The following is a 23,937-nucleotide window of genomic DNA, read 5'->3' on the forward strand; positions in this document are numbered from 1 at the left end:
CATTCATTATGAAACACGTAACGTAACATATTACCCATTTTCCATTAAACCATTGTCTCTGAAAAGTGACAGATAATGGAAATACTTGCATAGTGTTTCTTCTGTGAAGAGAAACACAAGGGCTTAATTAATTCAGACAGTTTTGTGTGGTTACACAGTCTCTTCCCCCCCATTTTTCTAACAGTTTACAGCTATATCTACTGTGTGTATGGTGCATTAATTTCCATGTTTCAGTCTATTAAAACAACTGTAACATTTTAATATTCTTTCAGTATCGGCTGATGTTATAATGAGTAAAATCTACAGTCCATACAAATTGAGCAGTAGTGCTGTTGTAAAGTTTTTCTGGCATACTTTAAAGGCGATGCCCTTCAGAATACTGAAGATTTAATTGTGTCTTGGTTACAACAGTGTTTAAACTTTAGACAAAAGACCCTGTCATTGCTGTAGCTGTCAAGGTGCCAACATCTTCAAGATAAAAGCTTTTCTTTTTTTTTTTTTAATTTTTTTTTATTGCCTAATAAGCAGGAGGACTGGATCCAATGTGCACTGGCCATTGTGTGTCACTGCTGCTTGCTAGATTTAAAATATGTAGTTCAGTAATCACGGTGTTCTGTAAGTATGCATGTCAGCCTGATTGAAGTGTGCAGGGTTTATCTGAACACTCTAGATAACTAGGATTAGCAGAAAAAGATAGTGAAGAGTTTTACAGTGAAGATAATATTCTTGATAGATTTCTAACCTCTAACTTTCTAACCTTGCAGCTTGTTGGGATACTTGAATTTTTATGTGTAGTTTATTTTAGGTATTTTAGAATACTGCGTTATAAGTAGCTTTTGTTGTTTTGATACAAGAACTAGATTGTTGAATATTGTTATCACTGGCTATGACAATAACTTAAACTGGTAAATTGTGAAGAAAGTTCTATTTAAGATGCGATGTAAGGGGTAGTACTGCAGCAAAAAAAAGAGACTTGAAACTTTTTTAATTTGTTGGTCTGATTTGGAAGCAGTCCTATGAGAATGTAGTACAGTCATTTTCTAGTGTGTTCTGTTAATTAAAATTCAGGAGGCATTTCCCTGTTCCCTGGCTTAACTGAAGTTTTTGCTGTGCTTTTGTTCCATATCTGAATAGATGTTGTTGAAAGCCAAAGTCTAAGGGGGAACTTTTCAAAGACGGCATGACTCAGTGAACGGTGAGAATATCACAAAGTGTACAGGCAGCTGTCTTCACAAGACTGTTTTAAACTGACAGTTAACTTTTCAATTGAAGGTAAGCATGAAGGTTTTTAATTGTTGAAAAATCTGCAGTAACTTACTTCTAATATAAGATACTCCTCAAGGTATTTGAACAGATTGGCAAGTAGTGAGATGAAGAAAAAATGGCTAAGTGAACCTGAGAAATGGTTGATACCGGGTAAATTAGAAACAGTTTGCTGTAGCTGAGTTACTTGGATTATATGAGTTCATCAGACTCGTAGTGAAGTCTGTCGTTTTAGATACCTGATAAGAAGTGTTACAATCAAATGGAAGTTAATTTCCAAATGTGTTTAAACACCTTTTTTATCTTAGAGTTAAAAGAAAAGAAAGACTTCTGCTTTGGTTGTAGAGTTACCCTCAAACTAAACACCTCCAAAAATGGTTTTTAGATCTTGAAATAAAAGTCCATTGAGGTATCATACATACACAGACTTTCATTTTGTTTGCATTTATATTGTACTATTATGAACTGTAGCTATGTAATTTGCTTATTGTATGCAAGTAAGTTGTTAGAATGCTTACATATTTTGAAATGTAAATAAGCTCACTAATAAATACTGCTTTCATTTATTTTGTCTTAAATAGACAAAAACCTAGTTGAGCACGGATCTAAGCATGTGAAGGATCTAAATTATATTTTTGGTTTTTCTTCATCATTTGTGTTTCTATTTTTAATTGCCTTTGTGAAGTGTTATGACCAGGGAAGAAGGTTACAGAGAAGAATTTAGCTATGACAGGATGCCAACTTTGGAGCGGGGAAAACAGGAGAATGGAAATTATATACCAGATATCAAATCCAGTGACCTTCAGCTATCAAAAAGGCTGCATCCTTGCTTTAGTTACAGAACATGGATCTTTTCTTTGCTGATGGGAGTAAGTACTTTAAATGATACAGAATTTGAAAATGTAGGTGAGGTCTTAGTGCCCAATAATCTGTTGTTTCACATTGGGGACTCAGAATTTCATCGCTGATAGTATTAGATGTAAATATTTGTATAGGAAGGAACATGTTTAGCAAATTTAGAATGTAACACTTAATTGACTAATGGTATTCTGTGGATAATTCTGCACTAATCAAAGATGCAATATGAAGACTGATTTTTGTCTTTAATCATATAGCATAATGGACAATAATAAGTGTGGCAGTGGTAAATATCAACCCACATGTATGTATAAACAGTGCATTTTGGTAAAGGGTATAAAGTGTCCTGATCATATGCATTCTTTTAAGATTTTTTAACTGTTAAAAGTACTTTACTTACCATGGTAGCATTTTGTCATTAAAATGTATATGGTACTTAATTGCCACATTCACCTTTCAGGGTTCAATAGTCATGTATTTATTTGATAGAATATTCATATAGTGAGGTATATACTTGAGTTTCTTAAATGAATGTCACCGTGATTTGAACTTTTGTGTCACTGCTAGCATCATAGGACACTGATCTTGCATGTACATATGCTTCTTCATGTTCTGAGCCAAGCTAATTAAACTTAATTATAGCAATTAGAATTTGATCTTTTTCTGTCAGGTCATGTGTTTTGAAAAGTACTTTTACTAAGAGCTAAAAATATTTCACTGTTAATACGGTAATTACTTGGTTTTGCGCAGTAAATTAAAGTATTGCCCTATTTTCATAGCAACAGCTGAACATTTTTTCCTTTCTGGCAATCTGTGAAATTTGGATTTCCTTTCAGATGCACTGTTACATAAAGAGAGAGCAGAAGAAGAGCTGGCTTTCTTTGCGTTAAATTTTCTCAGATTTAATCGTCAAAAAGGACAACTGTCTGTAATTAGATTTTTCCTTTTTAATGAGTTGTGAATGATTTGAGATACTAATGTTTAATGATAATTTGCTGCAGTCATATTATCAAGAAGTATGAATTTCATGAATAAATGAAAAAGCAATTTTATTAATAAACTAGTTCAATAAACTCCAATTAGATTTTTCTCCCAAGTATTGTAGTGGTTAGTCTCTCTCCACTCTTTCAAAAGACGTTGTCCAGAAAGGGATGTCTGTATGCTGGACAACAAAGTCATAGTGAACAGAACCATCCACTTTAGGGAGCAGTTGCAAACTGTAGAGTGGTCGAGTGACTTCAAAGTGGCTGCTAGTTGGGCTGTTCTTGTGCGAGAACAATTCAACATGCTTCAAGCACAATTTCAAGTTGTGTTCTCTTAAGTGCTGTTCATCCAGTCTGCCAGAATTCTCTGTCCTTATTTTCTGTCATTTTTTGGCAAGGACTTTTCAAAGACCCCCATAATTTTGTAACATGACAAAAATACCCAGTTAGAACAAAAGAGCCATTCTGTCTCTCATCTTCCCCTGCCCCTTCAAAGAAATGCCTACTCAGAGGAATGACAAGCAAAACCAAAAAATGTTAGTAGAATACACTAATCATTTATTGCTGAGGCTGTAACTGATAATTATGAAATAAATAGAATAGTTAGCAAGGGAACAAGAGGAATTGGACATTATGAGTGTGCCACTGAACCAAAGCAGGAAGAAAGTTTGGAGGGAGGTAGGAGTGTGGAAGGTGGAAGAATCTTCATTAATGTATCATAGTACTATTTTTGTTACTATGTTCTAGTTGGTATGCCCACCTGCCCGTATGTGTAATGAATGTTGGAGGAGCCAAGCAGAGAATGCAAAGTAGAGGCTTAGTTGATGTTTCTGAAACATTTTTACCACCAAACACTGCAATTACCTTTTGAGCATTTTATTAGGTATTTGCCAAGTCAGGGCACAATGCTTGATTCAAACATGATTATAGTGTTCAGTATTAAGTCTTGGTAACCAGCAGAGCATCTTCAGAACTCAGCATGTTTTGAAATTTTTCTTCAAAATTAATCACACAAAGACTGCATTATTAAATATTCATCAGTAGCTTAATTTGAAAGGAATTACTGATTTCTGTCTGCCTAATTGCTTTTAAAAATATTTTTATTTGTATTAATTTATCTTATTTGTTGCTTTGTAGACTTGCCTCCTTATTACTTCTGGATTTTCACTATATCTGGGAAATATTTTTCCATCTGAAATGGATTATTTACGTTGTGCAGCAGGTTCAGTAAGCATTCTTAATTGTTTTCTGTGGCTGTTTGACAGCAAAATCAATCATAAATAATTTTTGTGGGTTTATTGTCTTTTATTCTGTCTTTCTACTACTAACTTTCTTCGTGGAAGATTTAATTATATTTAACAGTTCATTAAATGGGTTTTCATCCCATTGCTAAGGGAATAGCAGATGTCATAAAGACAACTGGTTTGTGCTACCATTTTTGTTAACCAGCTCACCACTGGCATGCAGTAATTATCTGCATGAACAGTATTTCTGTCCTCGATTTTAAGAAAATTTGCGTTGTTATGCATTTGGGGAATTTCCTGGCTAAATGCTATCAGGATGTATTTCAGATTGTATTTCGAAGTATTACTTTTTCATTTTATTTTGCGATAATCTCCAGGTGCTGAAGCAGACTTAAGTTCTCTTGAATACTGTTATTTTATTAGTAAAATATGCATTAAAGGTATCTGTTGTTTTCCAAAGTCCAGTCTTTTTTTAGTGTATTTTTAGGGAGATTTTTTTTTATATGTATTATGTATGCTTGATCTACATTTTAGATCTGTGTGCATAAGATGAGTCTGTTGTACTTAGTTTGTTCATGGCAGGATTCTGTTCTATCGTTATTCTCATGACTTGCCTATTTGTTTTAAGTTAGGTGCAAGACTAATGCTTTACTTTAAACAAGTCCCAGGAGTTTTTCTATGAATGAGTTGTCACTTGTTTCTGCTAGAGGTGTTAGAATAAAGTTGAAACAGTTTTTAAAGTTAGTATCTTTGTGTTATTCTCTGCGACATTAGTCTTAATTACTGAGATGTCTCTTTTTCTGCCCCAGATCTTGTCTCTTTTAATTTTGTATTTATTGAGAATTTCCAGAGGTCTTGCTCTCACATTGGGTTTGAATGGTTTGCCGTGGATAAAGTTGTGTACATTTGGGTGTCTGTATGTGAGCAAGGTGTTAGAGCTGCTGCTTCAGATAATGGAGTCAATACAGTTGGAAGGGCCTAGAGAGCTGTGTAGCTAACTGACTACTGTATGTCTATTTTAGCATGAGCTGAGTTGCTTTCTAGGCTGTTTTAACCATCTTGACTAGTAGTAGGATTCAGTTGCATCAACATGGTCATGTAGTGTTCTAGGGACTCTAGGGTATCCAGGACATAAAAGGATGTTTTAATTATGTTAAATACAGGTCATTTAGGTGTTAAGGAAGTGCTACCAAGAGTTCTAAATGTCGTTAGTAATCCAGTTATAGTGGTTCCATTGTTAAGCCATCAGTGTGCAGATGTTTGAAAAGATAATTAGAACTTCTGTCTTTAAAAGATAAAAGAAACGCAGCATTTGTTACATGGTTCATTATTTAACATGAAAATGTTTAGAATAATTTTAGTTGAGTATATTTTTATTTTGCTTATTAGTATGTTGTAACATTATGTATTTGTGTAAAACAGCTGGATCTGTACATGTACCATATCTATGGTGGTGGGGAACAGCTAAGGGATAGAGAAATTACTTTGTGAAACTTTCCATTTATGCATGATTTTACCATTTAGCTCTGCCCTTAACTATAGAAACACAGTTCCTGGTGAACATAGTGGAGATCCCAGGCACAGTTCTTAAGGTGTAATTTGACTCAACAGATCAGTTTTTATGGAGTTCTTCAGAACTGTATTGAGACTGGCCAAATTTTAGTTTATGCAACCATGACTTTGTCTGTTTGAAAGAATGTGGAGGCCCAGTTTGGCAGTAGTTTGTCTTGTTCTGCTTAAGGATCTCAGGCCTTCTAGAGTTAATTTAACAAAGGCATGAAAGACTTTCTTTCTTTTACTCATCACTTGTGCTGGGTAGCTAGTCAAAATTGAGGGATATGGAAGGCATATTTAAAACCTCTTGTAATCCTCAGATACCAATTGTAATTAATGAGCTTGTACAAGAGTGACAGACTTCTCTCAGAGTTTCTGATTTCTGTTTGTCTAAGTTAACTGAAATATGAATTTAGACCAAATAAATTACATGTATAGAAATACATATATATGTCAGATTTTTTGTGCAGAATATCCCATTAGTCTTCTCTCTTAATTTCCCCAGTGTATTCCTTCAGCAGTTGTGAGCTTTGCTATAGCAAGGAATAAAATTAATGTGGTGAGTATAAGATTTTATTGGCAGTTATATCTTTCTTTCCCCCTCTGGGGTTACCATGAGAGAGAAACCCATTTTGAAATTGTTTTTCAGATACCCAATTTTCAGATTCTGTTTGTCTCTACGTTTGCTGTTACAACAACGTGTTTAATTTGGTTTGGATGCAAACTTGTCCTCAATCCATCAGCTATAAATGTAAGTTACTGAGACACTAATTATGCTACATTTATCTTTGTTAAAAAAAATAGAAGGGGTGAGGTCGGTGGTGATCACATGTAATTACATTGTTGTTAATACCCCAGTATTCCTACTTAGTCTGTGAGGAAATATCATCTAGCAGTAGCTTTACTTTTCTGAGTAAGACAAGACTGGAAAATTGACATCGGAGATGAAAATTTACATGGCTAAAAAGGTACATGGGACAACTAACTTGGAGATTAATATGGAAATTACTTTCCTGTCTTCTTGTATTCGAAGTTCAAAAACATGCATTAGATCTTCAAAAGTGATCCAGTTTCATCAACTGACTGTTTATTTTTCTGTTGACTGTAGCCAGTTTTTTGTTGTGGTTTTTTTTTTTTGAAAGAGCAGCATCAGAAGAGAGAATTGAAAATTAATTACTAGCTCACCTGTAGATTAGCCAGCTTTTAGGGTTAAATCGTACTGAAATGAGAAGGTGTCCCAAACAGTGCCTCTGCTAGGAAATTTCATCATGAGATTAAGTATAATCCTTTCCTGGATCTTCTTTAATGGCTAGTATGCTTGAGGCCATCAGGAAAGAAACTTTTGATGACTGTTTTTCTCATACATCATCAACAAAGAGAATGCAGCAGTTATGTCATTTGAAGCACATACATTTCATGCTGGGAAAAGTTCATTAGTTTTGAGTCACAACCTTTTAACATCTGTCTTTGGTAGTTTAAGCCAAACAGTAGAACTATAGGGTAGTTTTGGTTTTGGTTTTTTCTCCTGCGGTAAAATGTTCTGAGACCTATATACTACATAAGGTATTACTGTTATCATTGATGAATATTCATAATAGACTATCACAGAATAGCTATGCTCAGTACAACTCTGTCATACATTTTGTGTGAAGGTTAATGACTGCTATCATGTTATGGTTCAGTTCTTTTCCCACTGTTATATCGGCTATTGTGATACTAACAGCTCAGCAGTAATAATGACTCCCTATAATAATATAGCAGATCTGAATTAGTGACAAAAGTTTTCTAATAGAAAAGTAGTGCAGAGATAATTTGCTTTGGAGTTATCTGTACTATTTTAGTAACATCTGGTGAGCTCCATATTTCACAAATGTTGAACCTCTAAACTGTGTTTACTTTCACTTGGAAAGTGCAGTATATTAGGCCAATACTTTCAAACCTACTTTTTAAATTAAGTAATGAAGTCTAGCTTCACATTTCTGTGCAGCTGGCCTGACTTTCAGAAAGATGGAGTACTGCAGTCACTCAGAGCTGTGGAGATTTAACACTCTGGACAGTCAGATCACTTGAATTCAAGTAGTACTGGCTTTAGATGTGGTCAGTTTTGCTCTGTGTTTGATGGGACAGTGTCAAGTCCCCCTGGGTGCTGTGTTTATCTTGGGAGAGTTTATAGCAGTCAATTCTTTGCACAGCCTTTGCTAGCTTTTTGCTAGTGTAGCAGTTCCTGCATGTATTTGCCCCCTCAAGTGACTTAGGCAGTTAAAGCTGAATGAATTATGTACAAGACACGGGGGTATAGACTTTTCCCTTCCTTTCTTGGTAGAGAGTTCAAGTATTAGAAACCAGTCCAAGTATTCTGAGTGAAAACAGCAGAGAAGTGTCATTGGACACTACCAGACACTTTGCATTCCTGGTAGACAGGATCACAGTGCTGAGACAGTGGAGGGCTATGTTTGCCCAGGAAAGGTTGGCCCAAGGGACTCATTTTGCCACCACAATAGTTATTTTGTCATGAGCCCCATGTGATAAAATCAATTTTCCTTATGCTCTTGAGAAGCTTTGAGCTGGCCCTATGTGTAAAAACTTAACTTCACTTGCAGCATACTTTTGAAGTGAGTAGTTTTTAGATTGCATAAAAATTGGCGGTTTCTATTATAAAATATTAACAGACTTCATATTTTCAAGGCAGATCAAACCATTTGAAAAAAGAGATTATATCAGACTGGGAAAGTATAAGTGACAAACACTAAATTTATAACAAGGCAAATTCTTTCTTGGCCAAATGTCAGTTATCTACAATCATATCCACAAGACATCCTTAGTTATGTGGTTTTAATTATTTTCACTTGCCTATTACATGTCCATACTATGTCATTGATCACTGAATAAAGATAAGTCAGGATAACTGTGCAAGGCTGACTCTGAAGCTTTCTTGAACCTTTCTGTCTTAAGAGTTATTCATGGTGCTGACTTGCTCTCCTTTTTGAAGGACAGTGGTTTCAGTGGGACAGTCTCACTGTTTGTCAGCTTGCTGCCAGCTGTTTTCCATTACCCATGTGGTACAAAGAAAATGTAGAATACCATTTCTTTAACTGTTCTTTCACCATCATATTTATTTTCCCTCCCATGGGAAATGGCACAAGAAAATAATACTAGGTCTGATGCAAAATCACTGCCAGTGGTTTAAAAGCAGTAAGACTCATAAAAAGGGTAAGTTTATCCAATTAAGACAATTCACATTTAAAACCCCCACCCCCACGCCTTTATAAAGGACCTGGGTAATTCTCATTAGTGTTACTCATGTTGATGGATAACTCCACAAAATTACTTTAGACAGATAAATGGAATGCAAGATACAAGCCATGCTCTAGACTCTGTGAAACCACTCCAGCAGGGTGCAGTTCTGTGGTTAGTATGCTATCAACATGAAGGATACAATATGTAAAAGATGCAAACTGCCACTGCTGCAACTCTGTTCATTCCCAGTTCTCAGAGTAAGAAGCCTGATGGACAGAAATGAGTGGAACCTTGTGCATGCTGGCCACCACAACTGAAAGTGTTCAGATCTTGAACAGGATTTAAATTAACTCCATATTGAGTATATACATATCTTGTCTCCTTGCAAGTTGAGTGTCTGTACCTCCATTGTAGTTAAGATGATCCAGTTACTGGGACCCTGCAGTACAATCTTGTTTCCCTCAGCATAGATGGCTAAGACAGGATTCCCTGGCCTGAACTTAGACATCTCTTATTTTGAAAGCGCTGTGAGATACTCTGCTTGACTGCTGCTTCTACTCTAGGTGAGTGAGAGTCTCCCATCAGTCCTGTGTCATACAACCCAGTCACGTAGGCACATTCAATATGCTTGAGTATTTCAAGTGGCACTAGCAGCCAGTATAATTGAACCCTGCCTCTAGTGACTGGTTGGCCCAGTAGCTTTTGGGGTTCCCTCTCTTGCCTGTATAGAGTAGGTCTCCACTAGCAGTAGTGGAAGCATAGGCAGCGTGGGTGCACACAGATACTGGGGTGTCAGTGCTTGATTTGGTTACCTAACTCTTAAGAGTGTGTATCAGTTAGGTATGTGCTGACTTGTTCTGCCTTGCTTCAGCTGCTGGTCCAAGAGGGCATCAGTGTCCTTTAGGTTCTCTGTCATTATTTGTCAAACCTGTGCAGATGTCTTGAAACATCTGCAGGATGTCTTAAATCATGGTAAAAGTCTGCATTTAAGCAACTATATTGAACTTCAGATTATTCAATCTTGAAATTAATTCAACCCTTTCGTACTGTTTCAGTGAATCATGTTTTTAATACCTGGTGCAGGTTCAGAGAAAATTGGATTAAAGTTGTGCTAATCTACTAGTTTCTACCTAGTTGCACTTGCACATTCCTTAGTCATGGAAGAGGACTAAGGACACAGCTTACTTGGTTTTCTGCATCTGGCGATAGATTCTATGTACAGTGGCAATTGCAGGGAGAAGTTTCTGTAGTGCTTAGAAATCTGACATTAAATTTCCCATTGTTACCGATAGTACAAAAAGGTAGTTACTAATAGCTTTAGCTGTATTTCTTTTTAAAAAATAAAATAACAAAACCATCTAAACTTCAAAACTGGAGATGAGATATTTTTAATTTGATCTAGAGGTATTTAATTAATTTTGAGTGGAAGGCTCTATCTGATATTCTAGACACGTCATATCAGAAAAAACATACTGGAAAGATAAAAGTTAAATTAAAAAAATCTAATTTATTTACTGTTACTTTTACAATTACTGTTATTTACTTCTTATACCTAGCACTAAATGAGTCCATCAGTGTAGTTACAGTGCTTCTGGACTCAAACTTATACATCTACTTGGTGTTACAATGTGTAGTGTGGCCTTGCTAGCTCACATCAGTACCAGCGCTATGTGTCAAAACACATCAAAATCATGGGAATTTACAGGCTGTATTAAATTGTTCTGCAGGCTGCATGTTTGACACCTCATCTTTTGCCAAATAATGTCTTTATTCTTCATGCTAGCACTTTCCCTAGAAGCTTACCACTATGACATTTATTGCTGTTTGTGGCTCTAGTACAACTGTACAGTCTGTTTTGTACTGCAAGGCACATAGTTCCAATTATGATTTCCTGAGATGGATGAATTTCAGTGTCCAAAAAAAGCCTCTCAAATCTGCCACTTATCATCTTTTTCAAAAAACCTGTGCTTCAAGATACATGTCAGAGAAAAACTGGGATTTGTTTATCTACAAAGCAGGTCTGACATGAGGGAACAATATAATTCCAAGTCCTTGAACAATGGTTTGCTATAATTGTACAGGTTCTGAAAGGAGTAATTTCTCCCTAAACTAATGGTGCTTTGCCCAACAGCCTGACCAGATGTTTTCCAAATGTTTTCTTGGGCTGCCAGTGGAAAACCACGTTGCTTTTGAAGACAAGAAAGGGAGATCCACTCTGCTGATCTTGTGTGCCTCTGGAAAATGATTCTGAATCATTCCCATGTAGAGTAGCTATCTACCTCTTTTCATGAGATAATAAGGAACCAATGAGAAATTATAAGTATTACATTCACTTACTTGTCTCTTGAAGATGTGCAATGGCAGGAGGAATGGCAGCTTCCAGGTTTTTACACAATCATGTTGTCTGTTAGACCTGCAAGAATTATTAAACTATGAAGTGTTTGTCAGTGCTCTACTAGCATTATGTAGAGCACAAGAGTTAGGATTTTTGGCCCAGTTCTATGGATTGTGTTTTCATTCAGTATTAGATATTGTATCGTACCATTTGGATTGCAGCACAGGGGTTGGGAGGCTGTGGCCCTCCTTCCCCCCCTGCTGCACCAGTGGATTGCCTTTGCCCCTGGGCTAGTCAGGCTTGCTCTTGTTTGTCCTCTTTCTGCTCCTGTGAATTTTCCATCATTTGCTGCAGTGTTCTGGTTTCACATGGAAGGTCCTGCAAAATGCAAACATACCTAGCAATCATGCTCTTGTTGTTAAATCTCTTCTGGAAGAGAGTGATAAAATCTTCAGGCAGACTATTCCCATAAATGAAATAAATTATTCTTTTTTAATTAGGCATTCTGAGTATTATGTAGACAGCTAAGTGTTGTCCTAGAAATTCAGCAAGAACCAAGAAAACAGTTAACAAGGTCTCTAATTAATTGATATGTCTAAATGTCACAGAAAATAGACAGCCTGCTGGATCCTGCTAGATCCCACCCCCTCCTTTATTTTTTATATGGAAGATGTAACCCATTTATGTCTGGGATTTTACTGACAGATAAATTTCAACTTGATTCTACTTATTCTGCTGGAAATCTTCATGGCAACTACTGTCATAATTTCAGCTAGGTCTACTGAAGATTGCTGCGCAAGAAAGAAAGTAGGTAACTTTAAGGATTAAAAATGTTTTTTTCTTTTGTTTGGTGTTAAAAAATACTTGATTTTTCCTGTATTAAATATATTGACAAGTTACTGGCAGTGCCAGTATATAAGTTCATATTATATGGTAGAACTAGATTTGAACGATAAATGAAAGTGCCATACTAAACAGTAGTAGACTCTTTTATCTTTTAGAGTGCAATGGGCCTGCTGTATAATGACCAGTTGCAATTATGCAGCACAGGGTTTGAGTATCTTATGGACAGGCATGGCAAGTGTTTTATTTCTGTTTTGTTCTGCAAAGCTTAATGATGTTTGATACGTTAGAATACTGTGACTTGTATGTATGCGAGCAATGCCATCTTGAAGCCTGAGGTGGAGAAAGTATTTGTCCTGTATGCTGATTTGGTAGTATCTGGACAATGAATATTGGTTTCAGGATTTGAAGCTATAGAAAAAAATTTGTTTAGTCACAAGTGCTCTTCCAAATGCACCCTCATTTTTCTACAACAGTACTTATTTCAGGTAATAATGAAGCAACCATGCTGTAACATTTTGTATTCCGTGGAAGTATGCTTGCTTCGTATAGTGTACTGTCCTTCAGTTACTGTTTGTCCACATCAGTAAAATCTGAAGGCTCAGGAAAAAAAGTATATATTTTGAAGGTGGAAAGGGGAGACAAGATGACCATATTTCATTGTTGAATGGTGCTTGTATAACAGCTAATCTGTGACCAACTCATTTGTGTTTAATGTGATTGATGTGGTCTGCTGACACTGGCGAACACTGTAGCACGTCACTGTCAGCTCTGATGGGCCAACCAGACATTGCAGCCACTGTTAGGATCTGTAACAAGTTGTACAGGATATTAGAAAGAAATGTATTGCTTTGTGTGGTTTTTTGATCATGCCTTTTTTTATTCCCTTCTAGAATACTGCATATGACAGTACCATTGTTTTGAGCAACGTCAGCTTTCCTACTCGAATTCTGAAGTCATACTCAGTAAGAAAAGTGTTGTTTCTTTCATTAAATTAATTTGTTCTTTCACTTTTTAAGTGCTAAACTTTTTTAAAGCCAGGAGATCAGTGTAGGTAAGAGATGAAAGGATAAAGACAGGAAAGAGAGATATATCTTAAAATGTTTCCTTTTAGAATATTGCAAGATAAATGGTAACTGCCATATATAATAGGAAAGAGACTACTCAGTGACTTAAGGATAAATAGTATAAACTGAACTGCTGTTCAGTGGAGCTAATAAATGAGAACATAAATACATATAATGAAGCTAATCTTGTTTTCCCTTAACTAGCTTGAGTTTTACCATATTTTAGATCTGAAAAAACATAGACTTCATGTATAGCTAATAGCATAAATGCATTTTTTCTTTCCAGTGAGTTCCTTTTTATATGCAAATAGGAAATTTGGTGTTCAAATGCACTGTTAATAATTTGTGTGATCTTCCTTGTTTTAGGTAATTGAGGTGATTATTGGAATTTCATCAGTATTTGGTGGAATAATTGCTTTGAATATGGATGTTCTAGTCTCAGGTCCATACCTTTCAGTAACATTCTTTTGGATCTTAGTTGCTGTAAGTAGTGCAAAATGAAGGTACTCTTCTAAAAAAAGTCTTAGATATTTTTTTCCTTTTTTTTTTAACTTTTTAATTTTTCCACTCCCTACTGGAATATATTTTTGGCCCGAATACTAACTGGCAGTTGGTGTTTAGCAAATGAATTAGCACTTCAATTTACTTAATATATTTATGCAATATGCATGTTCTATTTTGATTTACAGTACTTTGGTTCTTATAAAATGTTCTGATACGTTTTCAGTCTTCAGTTTTGTAAAATGGAAATGAGTAATAAACAAGGGTATTAAAAGTGAAATGCCTTGTCAACTAAGTCCTAGGTTTTAGAATGTTTCAGGCTGCAAAATAAAAGGTTTAGTTTCAGCATGGTAGAATCCATAGAAACATCTTTAGCCTGTCAGCCATAACTATCTTAAAAGTCTGAGACTGTGATTGGTAATCCTTGTCACTAGTAACAGCCTGTACCTAGGAGCAGAGGATTCATACAGGATGCTGTGCTACCTGCCGGCCACAAATTCAACCAGTTAAGAAAGAAGACAATAAACATCAGGTTTACCTGTGGCTCCTATGCCTGGAAAATCCCTGAGCATGAAGTGGAAAAAAAGATCATAAACAAGTTTTTTCAGCATTCAGAATTCACAAAATTCAGTGGGGTTCATTAGGTTTTTCTCTAGAATTGTCAGATCTTGAAAATAATTGTATTTCAGTATGTGTAGGTTTAATACGTGATACTCATTAAATGCAAGTTACAAGAAGATTAGTTATATTTCCATTTGACTAATCAGTTTCTAATACTGTCATAGTAAGTCTATACAGTTTTGCCTTTTCAGGAAATTTAGAATGTGACCTGTGCCTAGTGGGAATCACTATAACTCAACTGTAATTTTTGTAATTTTTAAAGTAGGTAAATATCTATTTTGTTATGCTTTTTTGTTTAGTGCTTTCCAAGTGCTATTGCAAGTCATGTAGCTGCTGAATATCCAAGTAAATGTCTGGTAAGTGTGTAAAATTCTTGGATTTCATCATTAGAGTGGAATAATACTAAGAAAGCCTGCCTGTGATAGTGGGCACTACTCATATTCATTCACTTGTTTTTAGTTATTTCTACAAAATGTGACAGAAATATGTAGCATGAGTGTAAGCTGGTATTCCTAAAAAGAAATCCAGTAGGCCCTTCGGGAACTTAGTTCCAGCAATTCTATAAAAGTATTCAAAGGACTGTTTATTGGGTTTTTTTGTTTGTCTGTTTATTTTCTTACTGGTTCCTTGCAAACGGATATTACTGTAGGAGAACAACATACCTCATATGGCATGCCCAGAACTAATTTCATGCTTCTGAGCTGAGGTCCTTTCTGTTCCATTCTCCTTTCATTATGAGCTGTGGTATCTGAAAGAAGAAAATCAGGTGTGCAGGCTGCACTGGACCTAGATCCTATTTTGAACAAGTTTCTCATGACTAGTGACAACGACTGAGAATATTCAGCAGAGTGTATTTATTCCTTGACTGTGCCAGATGTGTAGTTAAGCCTCCTTAAAACATCTGTTCTAAGTAATAGTGATGCAACCATATTTTAAGTCAGTAAAGATGTGTGACCACAACTGAAGTCAGAAATTGATCCAGTAGGGATGCTATTTGAATGAAAATAAGGCTGCTTTTGTATGGCAATAAATTTACTTCAAAGCACTCACATTTATTTGCATAGTTATTTTAGGTTGCAAGTCTGCAATATCTGCTGTGAATTCTCATTATTTCATACAAACTGAAGAATAAATGATACTTCTATACTGGCTCTCTAAGTTGGGTATTACTTCCTCTATCTGTGTATGAAAGGCACTTTTAAAATCAAACAAATGCCCCGTCATCCATATTAAATGGAAAATGAATTACAGAACAACAGTGTTTTGGCTTGGAAACTTGTTTTATTCAAAGGTTGCTGCTATATCTCTATGCAGTGTGGATAGATCTTAAATATTTGTTTCATATGTTGAATCTCACACACTTTTACACACTTCTGTTATTCTTGCTTCAAGGAGATGCAGCTCACAAACCAAGGTGTTAATTTGTTTTTATTCTTATTTAACATGTATTATCTTATTTTTTAGGTTGAGGTCCTGATTGCCATTAGCAGTGTTACCTCTCCATTATTGTTCACGGCTTCTGCATACTTATCCTTCAGTATCATGCAAGTTGTTGACATCTTTAAAAATTATCCACCTGCTGTTAAAGTATGTATTTTTATGCAATAGTAAAATTAACATCTATCTATTACAGTAGCAAAACAAGAATGAATTAGGAAGTATAAGAAGACAAGGTACTGCGTGATAAAAATTGAATAAAATCTTACAGGAATTATTCAAAAACTTGCATTTAACTGATGATACAATTTTAAGTATGTTAAATCTGTTGCTACTCTGGAATTAAAGTTTTTTAAAAATGGGATACTATTCTAAAGAAGCAGTAAAAATAATATGCTGGACTCCTTGAGGTTTTAATAAATTTGTAGTATATAAATTAAAGGTTCTAGGTTTACTTGAAGAATACATTTTTCTGTTTCTTAGGATGTCTGCCAACAGTTGAGATTGTAAGCTTACACGTGGATTCATTCAAAGCAAGCCTGGATTGCGGCAGAGAATAAAAAAAAAAGTTTACAAATCTTAAAGCATTTCATATGAAGTGTTACCAATGCATTGCTGAACAGCTTTCTAGGGCTTTACCATCAATGTGTTTAGCAACCTGTGATGATGTTCAAAGAACCATTTATGGGGATTAAAATAGTGTCAGTGAGGGTAATGACTTTTAGTGCCCTCTAGTCCTTAAGTAATCTTGTAATTTTAGGAGAGGGAAAATGGTTATTAAACTGACATCTTAGGGACTGGAAAACCAGCTTTTGAGTATGTGGTCCTGTTGTGATACTAGAGGAGCATAGTGTGTTGTTGGACCTCGGGAAGTAGCCATGGCTTTGATGTTTCTTTTAAGTAGCTTCTCCTGTTGCAGATGTTGGAGACAAGACTGGACTGTAGGGAACTGGTGTGACCCTGCAGAGCATTTCTTACATTCTTAGGCTACTTTGTGTCTGGATGCAGCAACAGTGGGCTGCTCTGCAAAGAAGGGTGAACAGTGGAGTGGAAGGTGACAGCAAAGCAGACGAGGGCAGTGACCTCATTGCCAAGGAGCGCAGTCCTGCAGTACCCAAAAAGAGAAAAACAAGGCAGGTCTGGCTATGGTAACCAGGTTCAGCAAATAGTTCAGTGATTACCAGACAAGTCCATAGTAGCAAGGCAGTTCCAGGAATTCAGGTCAGCAGGGCAAGGTCAGAGCCAGCAAGGCAAAGGGTCAGGCCCAGGCATAGCTGTGACATCGCTCAGATCAAGACCAGCAGTGAGACTCTGTGTTTTAGAGAATGGTTTCTTCAATTCTGCTAGAGGAAAAGATCATTTCAACAAAATGTTAATTTGGCAAAATTATCGATCTGTTCTACTTTAAGCAAACTCAGGCACTCAAATTTTAATTCGATTCATGCTGAAATAAACTGTAAATTATAATTTGAGTTAAAAAATTAAATCTAGATACAAATCTCAAGAATATGGAGGTGGGAATGGCAGAAAATATTTTATTCAAGTAGTTAACAATATGTTCATGTCTGTTTTCAGCAATCTTACGATGTGCTCCTTTTGCTTCTGATGTTGATGCTGCTAATTCAGGCATGCCTTACTATTGGAACTGTAATACAGTGTATAAATTACAAGACAAAAATGAAACTACATGATTCGTCATGGACAGCATCACAGGTTAAAAAACAGGAGTACAGAACAACAGAGGTATTTATTTATATCCATTACAAAATTTAAATATCTGTATTTAAGAAGACTTTTTGGTAATGTTTCATGTTAATTCAGATCACAGTTGAACTGTGAGAATGTTAATGCACTGATGAATTTTGTAATAAAGGGATAATATTTTGCTGGTTAAATGATAACTGGAGCATGGTGGATGCAATGTCTGTAAATGTGAAAAGTCCTGTTATGAGAAGAACAGTTGTAAGGTTAAAGCCCACTTTTGTTCTTGTTTGTATTACGGGCTCCCAATTACAGATGAGGCTCATCATTGTACTAAGATAAAATGATAGTCCTACTCCACAGGATGCAGATCCATAACTGTTATGTATATGTCAGAATGAAGTTACAGAAGAGGTGATGATCCTTGCATGACTGTGTTCTGGTAATGACATAGCCATTCCAGAAAGGAATGGATTTAACCCTTTTGACTCGAGCAGAAGTTTTGGGCTATGGAATGAGAGTACTCGATAGAGTTGTACTTTTCCAAGGCCTGCCGTGAGGGAGTGGATTTACTAAACTAAGTCAGATCCCATTCAAAGTTTAGAGAACTTAAAGAGAAGAATTAAGAACCTGGAGTGTGGGAACAACAGGCAACCTGAGTGAGTGGCTACCTGTGCTGGACAGTATGAAGTAGTGTGCAGAGGAGCATGCCTGGAATTCCAGGTCTCTCCATGTCCTAACTATACTATCAAAGTTGGTGAGAAAGATCAGAATTGATATTTCCTTCCTGCACTTACATGTTCAGGCTATCCTTTCAGATACAGGTTTGGTACATACTCTTTAATTTAGAGTATGGTGGTGCCAGTATTATTGTTAGCACTTCCCATATAGTCGTTCAGGGCTAGAAGGCTACTTCAGGAGCTGGAGGAACCCGGCTTTCTTCAGCCTGTGTAGGTTGACTACATCCATCTCCTAGCACAGCACTGTACCTGTAGGCTTTCCTCACCTCTGCTGTACGGGGCAAAGTGCTGAATCCTTGAAGACTAGGAGAGAGTAACTCATGTTAGCTGGATGCTTACTGTATGGCCCAGCACTAGAAAGAGATCGTGCTGGATTCAGTCTCTTCCCTAGAAAGAGCATCTGTGTTGAAACAGCACTGGAGAGAAAGCATTGGGAGCAGGGACTGAAATTCAGTCAAATCATTATACAGTTGGTAATGGAACGTGGAAGATGTGGACTTATGTTCCTTCAGACTGCTGAGGGAATTCAGCCTAGGTTCCTTATTTTCTGGATCTGTGTCCTGAAAGTTACATTCTGTATAAAAGATGAAGCACAGCAGAATTATTTTTGGGATTCCTTATGTAAGTGTTCCTAGTTTGTGAGTCACTGAAGAACTGGGTGTGAATTAAATGCTAAAAGGAGCACTTTCTTCCGGAACAGCAACACTTTTTTGTTTAACTTTTAGTATTTAAACACAAGAATAATGATACAGGTTAAGGTGTAGGTCCCTTTGGCTTCTCAGAAGTCTGTGTCCTTAGGCAAGACCTTAGTTTGCTTGAACTAAGATTTATCTACACACATGCAGTGACACTTCAGGGGCCTGCTTCTAATTTGGGTTTAGAGGTAAGGGGCTAAGGCCTTCAGTTGCATCTTGGAAAAAATCTTGAAAAAAATGTCCCAAGTAACATGTTTAAAATAGGCATTTGGCCAAGTTTTTTTGACCCAAATGTCTCAAGTAATTATATAATTTATGTTATTATATTTTATATTATAAATGTAAACTTTGCAATATACAGAACTATGTAATTTACAGTGTGTAGAATATATTAATAGCTCGGACTGTAACTATTGATGTTCACATTCTCCTAGCTTCTGTCAGATATTTATTTGCTTGAACTTCAGTTTTTAACCAAAGCATTGTTTCATGTTTCCATTTGTCTGAAATTTGTTTACTTTTAGGTTTCCAATAATACCTTAAAGGATTTTGACAAAGACAAAGCCTGGAAAGCAGTTGTGGTGCAGATGGCTCAGTAGTTTGGATTCTGCAAATGCAGCCAATACAGTAAATCAACTGTTTGAATTGAGGCTTAAAAACTTTTAAGTTTATAAACAGCAATATAGCTACAGCAGTAGGAGCTAAGGAATAACACAGTAAATAACGTGCCTTTCTAATAATTTTGAAATTTATTGATAATATTTTTAACATGTCTGTCTTTTCTGTTGGTATCTGTGTTCTAGCATTGCTTTAGAAGTTACCTTTAGAAAAAAGGTAATGAGTCACATGGATTTATGCTGATGGCAAAGTAAAATATGACAATATATAGTAGGCTTCATATATTTGCAAGAGATTGTTACAACTGCAGTTATGCAGTCAGTGTAACTGATAAATGCTTTTGTAAAGTTATGAGTACAAGTTATAATTGATATTTTTGCTTATACTTCACTTTTGTAGGAGTTGTGAAGTTGTTTTGCATCTCATTGCTTTTATATAAATAAAAGTCATTATTATGTGGAAACTCAAGGATGTGGGTTGACATTCTAATTGGAGATATGAAAACAGACTATTCTTTCCCATTAAGCTTCCTTTTCTGGACTGTTAAAGGGGGAAGAGTTTTTTTCACATATGCAAATGTATTTTTGTGTATATTAGTTTTCCTTTGTTTATTTTCCCATGTCTAAAACTACCATAACCTGGCAGCCCTTAAAAAGGGATATCCCCATACAAATTGCCTTTTCCTCCTAGCTGAATTATGTGTTATGATCACATAGATTTTGAACACTATAAGAATTTCTATGTTAGTAAGCTTTTTTTGGTGTTAACTACGGAGATAGCTACTGACAAGGTGGTGGGTTGTTTATTGTTTTTCTGTTTTAATTGTTCTATTGATGGTTTTTGAGGGGTTCTAGATTTTGAAGTCATTCTTTTTTAATCTGAAATAATACAAATCATTTGTTCAGAGCGTGCTGTAAAGCTTACCTCTTAGCTGAGGAAACAGAGAGAGAAAGGTCTGTACAGTGCAGAGCCCTTCAGGTATGCTAGCATGTTTTCTTTTGGTTTTGGGAAAGCTGACAATTATTATGGCATTTTAATACATAAAGAATACTCTTTCAAGTTTAGAGCATCTCTTCTTAAGAGCATGTTATACGGCAACCTCTGTTCACTTAAAATAGTGTGTGTTTTTTGGCCCAGACTAATATATCAACAACCAGAGGATGCAGCTGCTGTTTCTTAAATATTGCCAGATCTCATGCCTCTAGTGGTGGTACTTGTGCGAACATTCTCTCAGCAAGGCAGGCTAATAATAATGTATCTGCTAAAATCCTACCATTTTTATAAATAGAAAAAGTTAGTTTCTGATTGTACACTATTTTGTGAAAGTTGCAAAGAAATAGTGACAGTTCTACCTAAAAATAAACATCCAAACAACTTCCTAAATCTCACACATGGATTGAAACTGGACAAAAACTGTAGAAAGGTAGAAGTTTTTTGTGAATCACTGTAAAGTGAAAAGATAGTCATATGTAGAATAGTGTGAATGTATCTAAATGGTTTGCTTTCTTTTATGTGGTAACATGCCTTTATCTGAGTCTGTATCTTCAAGAGATCATCTTTATCTTTTCTGTCAAATGGTGATTGGCTTTGGTTCTGCAGGAGGTTAGATATAATTAGATACTACTTCTGTTACTAACCTTGGTTTGAAAACAGATGAATGGGAAGTTGCACATCTGAAGGGATTTCCTTTCCACAAAACACACTAACAAGGTGCTGGGGGACTTTAGCCTCCTTTTGAGGCAAATGATTTGAGGTGCTCTCCTCCAAACAGTAAGAACCTTTTATTAACCTTTCTTTTGGGGGACTAAGGTATAATAAGAGGTCAAGAAAACAGCGTTCGTCAAAAAGAAAGAGGAAAACTAAATAGTCTGATTAAGTTAGAATTTGGATTGACCCTGAGTAATGGTTGAGATGTATTTCTGTTTCTGAGTTTTTTTGGTCATCTTAGATTAACAAGGGCAAGGAACAGATGGGAATAAAATAAGAGGTCATCACAGAGCTACCAGCCATAGATTCTACTTCCCAGTGAAGATGAACACCCCTGGGCTCCCTGCCTTGCCATGGCTCCCTTCCTGTAGTGTTCAGCACAGTGGAGACTACACAGTGTGCCAGATGCCAGGACTTTCCCTGCACACCTAGTCAACTAGGAACCCCACCATAGATAGTGGTCTGGAGGTTGAATTTTCTTATCCCATGCAAGAAAGAAAATTATGGGAGGTAAGAGGTAGGCTTTTAAAATCATAATTAATGTAGGGCTGACAGCTCTTTACGTGAGGATAAGTTCCAATTCACTCATTAGTGTTATTCCCTTCAGCAGCCATGATTGTGGGCATAACAGAAACCCAAGTCAGATAAAATTAATACCTTTATTGCTAAAATCAACGGAACAAAGTATTTCAAGTACTTAGTTGCACTCATAGCTGTGGTCTGGTGAAAAAAAGGGTAAATTATATAAATTACAGTTTGTTGCTTTTCAATGCTTTTCTCTTTCCAGGTCGTCTGATTTTTATCTGCATTAGGAAGCAAAGTTGGTTTATATAAGCCCATAGTAACTCAGGACATTCCAATGTTATTAATTTTATTACGTAGTTGTGGGATTATGTAATGATAACAAAATCAGTATATACATCTGAATTTGAGAAATGTAATAATTGGTTTGATTTTTAGACAATTTAATCTAAACAGTCAGATCTTATAAAAGTAATTCATCACAGGTTTTATGCTTTTCCCTACCTAACAGTAATCAGCAGCCTCAGAGTTCAGAGTTTTGTATCAAATCTGAAAAATTCCAGATCTCTAAGCCTTTCAGTACGCCAGTATTAATGTAAGTAGTAAAGCTGAATAAATAGATGGATGTAGTCTTTAGCATGGAATGGAAAGAAAATTTTCCAATACTGCTTTTGTTTATTGCTCCTTGGATTATAGTTGCTTTCGCTTCTTTTCTGCTATAGGGCTAAACCATAGAAATACAAGAAGTACATTCTACCTCCAAACCAGAGAAATACAGTTCAGTAAGATTTCTAAAAGGCAATTAAGGTAAATATGTTTGGCAATTGATTTAATTGCAAAAATACCATATTTGCTAATAACTCCAATTTCTCTGAGCTTTAAGTTCTTAAAAGTATATATTGTCTACAAAAAGGTTGGAAAATTGTGAATATTCTTTTTTTCCTTCTTTTTCTCTTTTTTAAAAGAGGTTTTCTTTTTTGAACACTCAAGATTGTAGCTTTTTCTTCAGTAATTTTATTACCAATGTTAATAGTGTTCTAAAATATTTTTCTGTAATAATTTGTAAATATTCTGGGAAGAATGGTAGGATACCTCATAAACCCTTGTGATGTGGATGAGAAAATCTGTTCAGAGAAAATCATAGCAGTGATCGGCAAAACTGGTTACATGTAGTTTGCTTGTTTGGCATTTCTAATTGAAAGGGCTTGATGATGTGGGGCTACTGAGAAATTCCAAGTGTTACTGTATGGAAAACAGAAGGTACAAGTGACAGAAGGAGCAGGAGATAAAGTAGTTTAGCTCATCACCGTCCTAAGGTAGCTGCTGGGGAGCACAACTGTGATGGATTGGACACAGCATGCTATCTTCACCTGCTTGGAAAGGTGTCTGGGAAGGTCAGTGGTAATGAGCATTGCTTTAAACACCTGCCTCCTTTAGAGAAGACTTTTTTTGTTACTTGTTCTGTGCAAAGCAGTATCTGTGGCTCATGCCTTATCTTACATACTTGCAGAAGCCAGTGTCAGTCTCCTGATTGTCCACAATGGGAAACAGAAGTTATTTGCATATTTTCTTGAAGTGAAGATTTATTGTGCCTGGAGAGCAGGCAGAACCAAGAGTTCCTGTGACAGTACAGACAATATATAGACAGATTATTGTCTAGGTGCTTGAGAAGTAATGTGCAATTTTAATATCTCAGTAATGGTTTAGTAACAATGGCAGAGGGGTAAGAACAAGAGAAAGAGAGCAGCTATAAATAATGGAATTCTAGGGGTTAGATTTTGTTTTGCTTTAAACCTTTTCTTGGCTGAGGACTTGGGGTTTTTTTGAGAAAACATTCCAATAATCGGCCAAATTGCTGTTTATGCAAAGTACTTGAGCTGATACTCCTGCACTGTGTAAGTGGCAGTTAGGCAGCAGGAGTCTGAGGCCTCCCAGCTCTGGGACTTGCCTCAGTGCTGCATTATGGCTTTTGGTTATATTGTCAAACTTTTGGGGTTACTTCCATTTCAGT

The 23,937-nt window shown here is 36.0% G+C and overlaps 1 protein-coding gene across 2 annotated transcripts; it reads left to right on the top strand.

Annotated features, from left to right (window-relative positions):
- The first annotated feature begins 525 nt into the window (after positions 1–525).
- MLC1 (modulator of VRAC current 1) lies at positions 526–20,165 on the top strand. Of its 2 annotated transcripts, XM_040597048.1 has the most exons (13): positions 526–615; positions 1,135–1,272; positions 1,949–2,132; positions 4,242–4,331; positions 6,408–6,461; positions 6,552–6,653; positions 12,180–12,281; positions 13,211–13,282; positions 13,751–13,867; positions 14,806–14,862; positions 15,971–16,093; positions 17,519–17,686; positions 19,604–20,165. In XM_040597048.1, the coding sequence occupies exons 3-13, from the start codon at positions 1,953–1,955 to the stop codon at positions 19,676–19,678; spliced, it is 1,140 nt and encodes a 379-aa protein (XP_040452982.1). In that variant the 5' UTR covers positions 526–615; positions 1,135–1,272; positions 1,949–1,952; the 3' UTR covers positions 19,679–20,165. The 2 variants fall into 2 exon arrangements, with proteins under 2 accessions (XP_040452982.1, XP_040452983.1); XM_040597049.1 differs by lacking the exon at positions 6,408–6,461 and having other exon boundaries at positions 6,567–6,653.
- Positions 20,166–23,937: the final 3,772 nt, after the last annotated feature.

This window comes from Falco naumanni, chromosome 5, assembly GCF_017639655.2.
Source record: "Falco naumanni isolate bFalNau1 chromosome 5, bFalNau1.pat, whole genome shotgun sequence".
Lineage (NCBI taxonomy): Eukaryota > Metazoa > Chordata > Aves > Falconiformes > Falconidae > Falco > Falco naumanni.

Excerpts from the sequence above, each read along its gene's own strand:
- MLC1 (XM_040597048.1), top strand. The coding sequence starts at position 1,953 with ATGACCAGGGAAGAAGGTTACAGAGAAGAATTTAGCTATGACAGGATG. Across the intron at positions 12,282-13,210 it reads ATTGCTGCGCAAGAAAGAAA|AATACTGCATATGACAGTAC; the intron begins GTAGGTAACTTT and ends ATTCCCTTCTAG. Across the intron at positions 16,094-17,518 it reads ATTATCCACCTGCTGTTAAA|CAATCTTACGATGTGCTCCT; the intron begins GTATGTATTTTT and ends GTCTGTTTTCAG.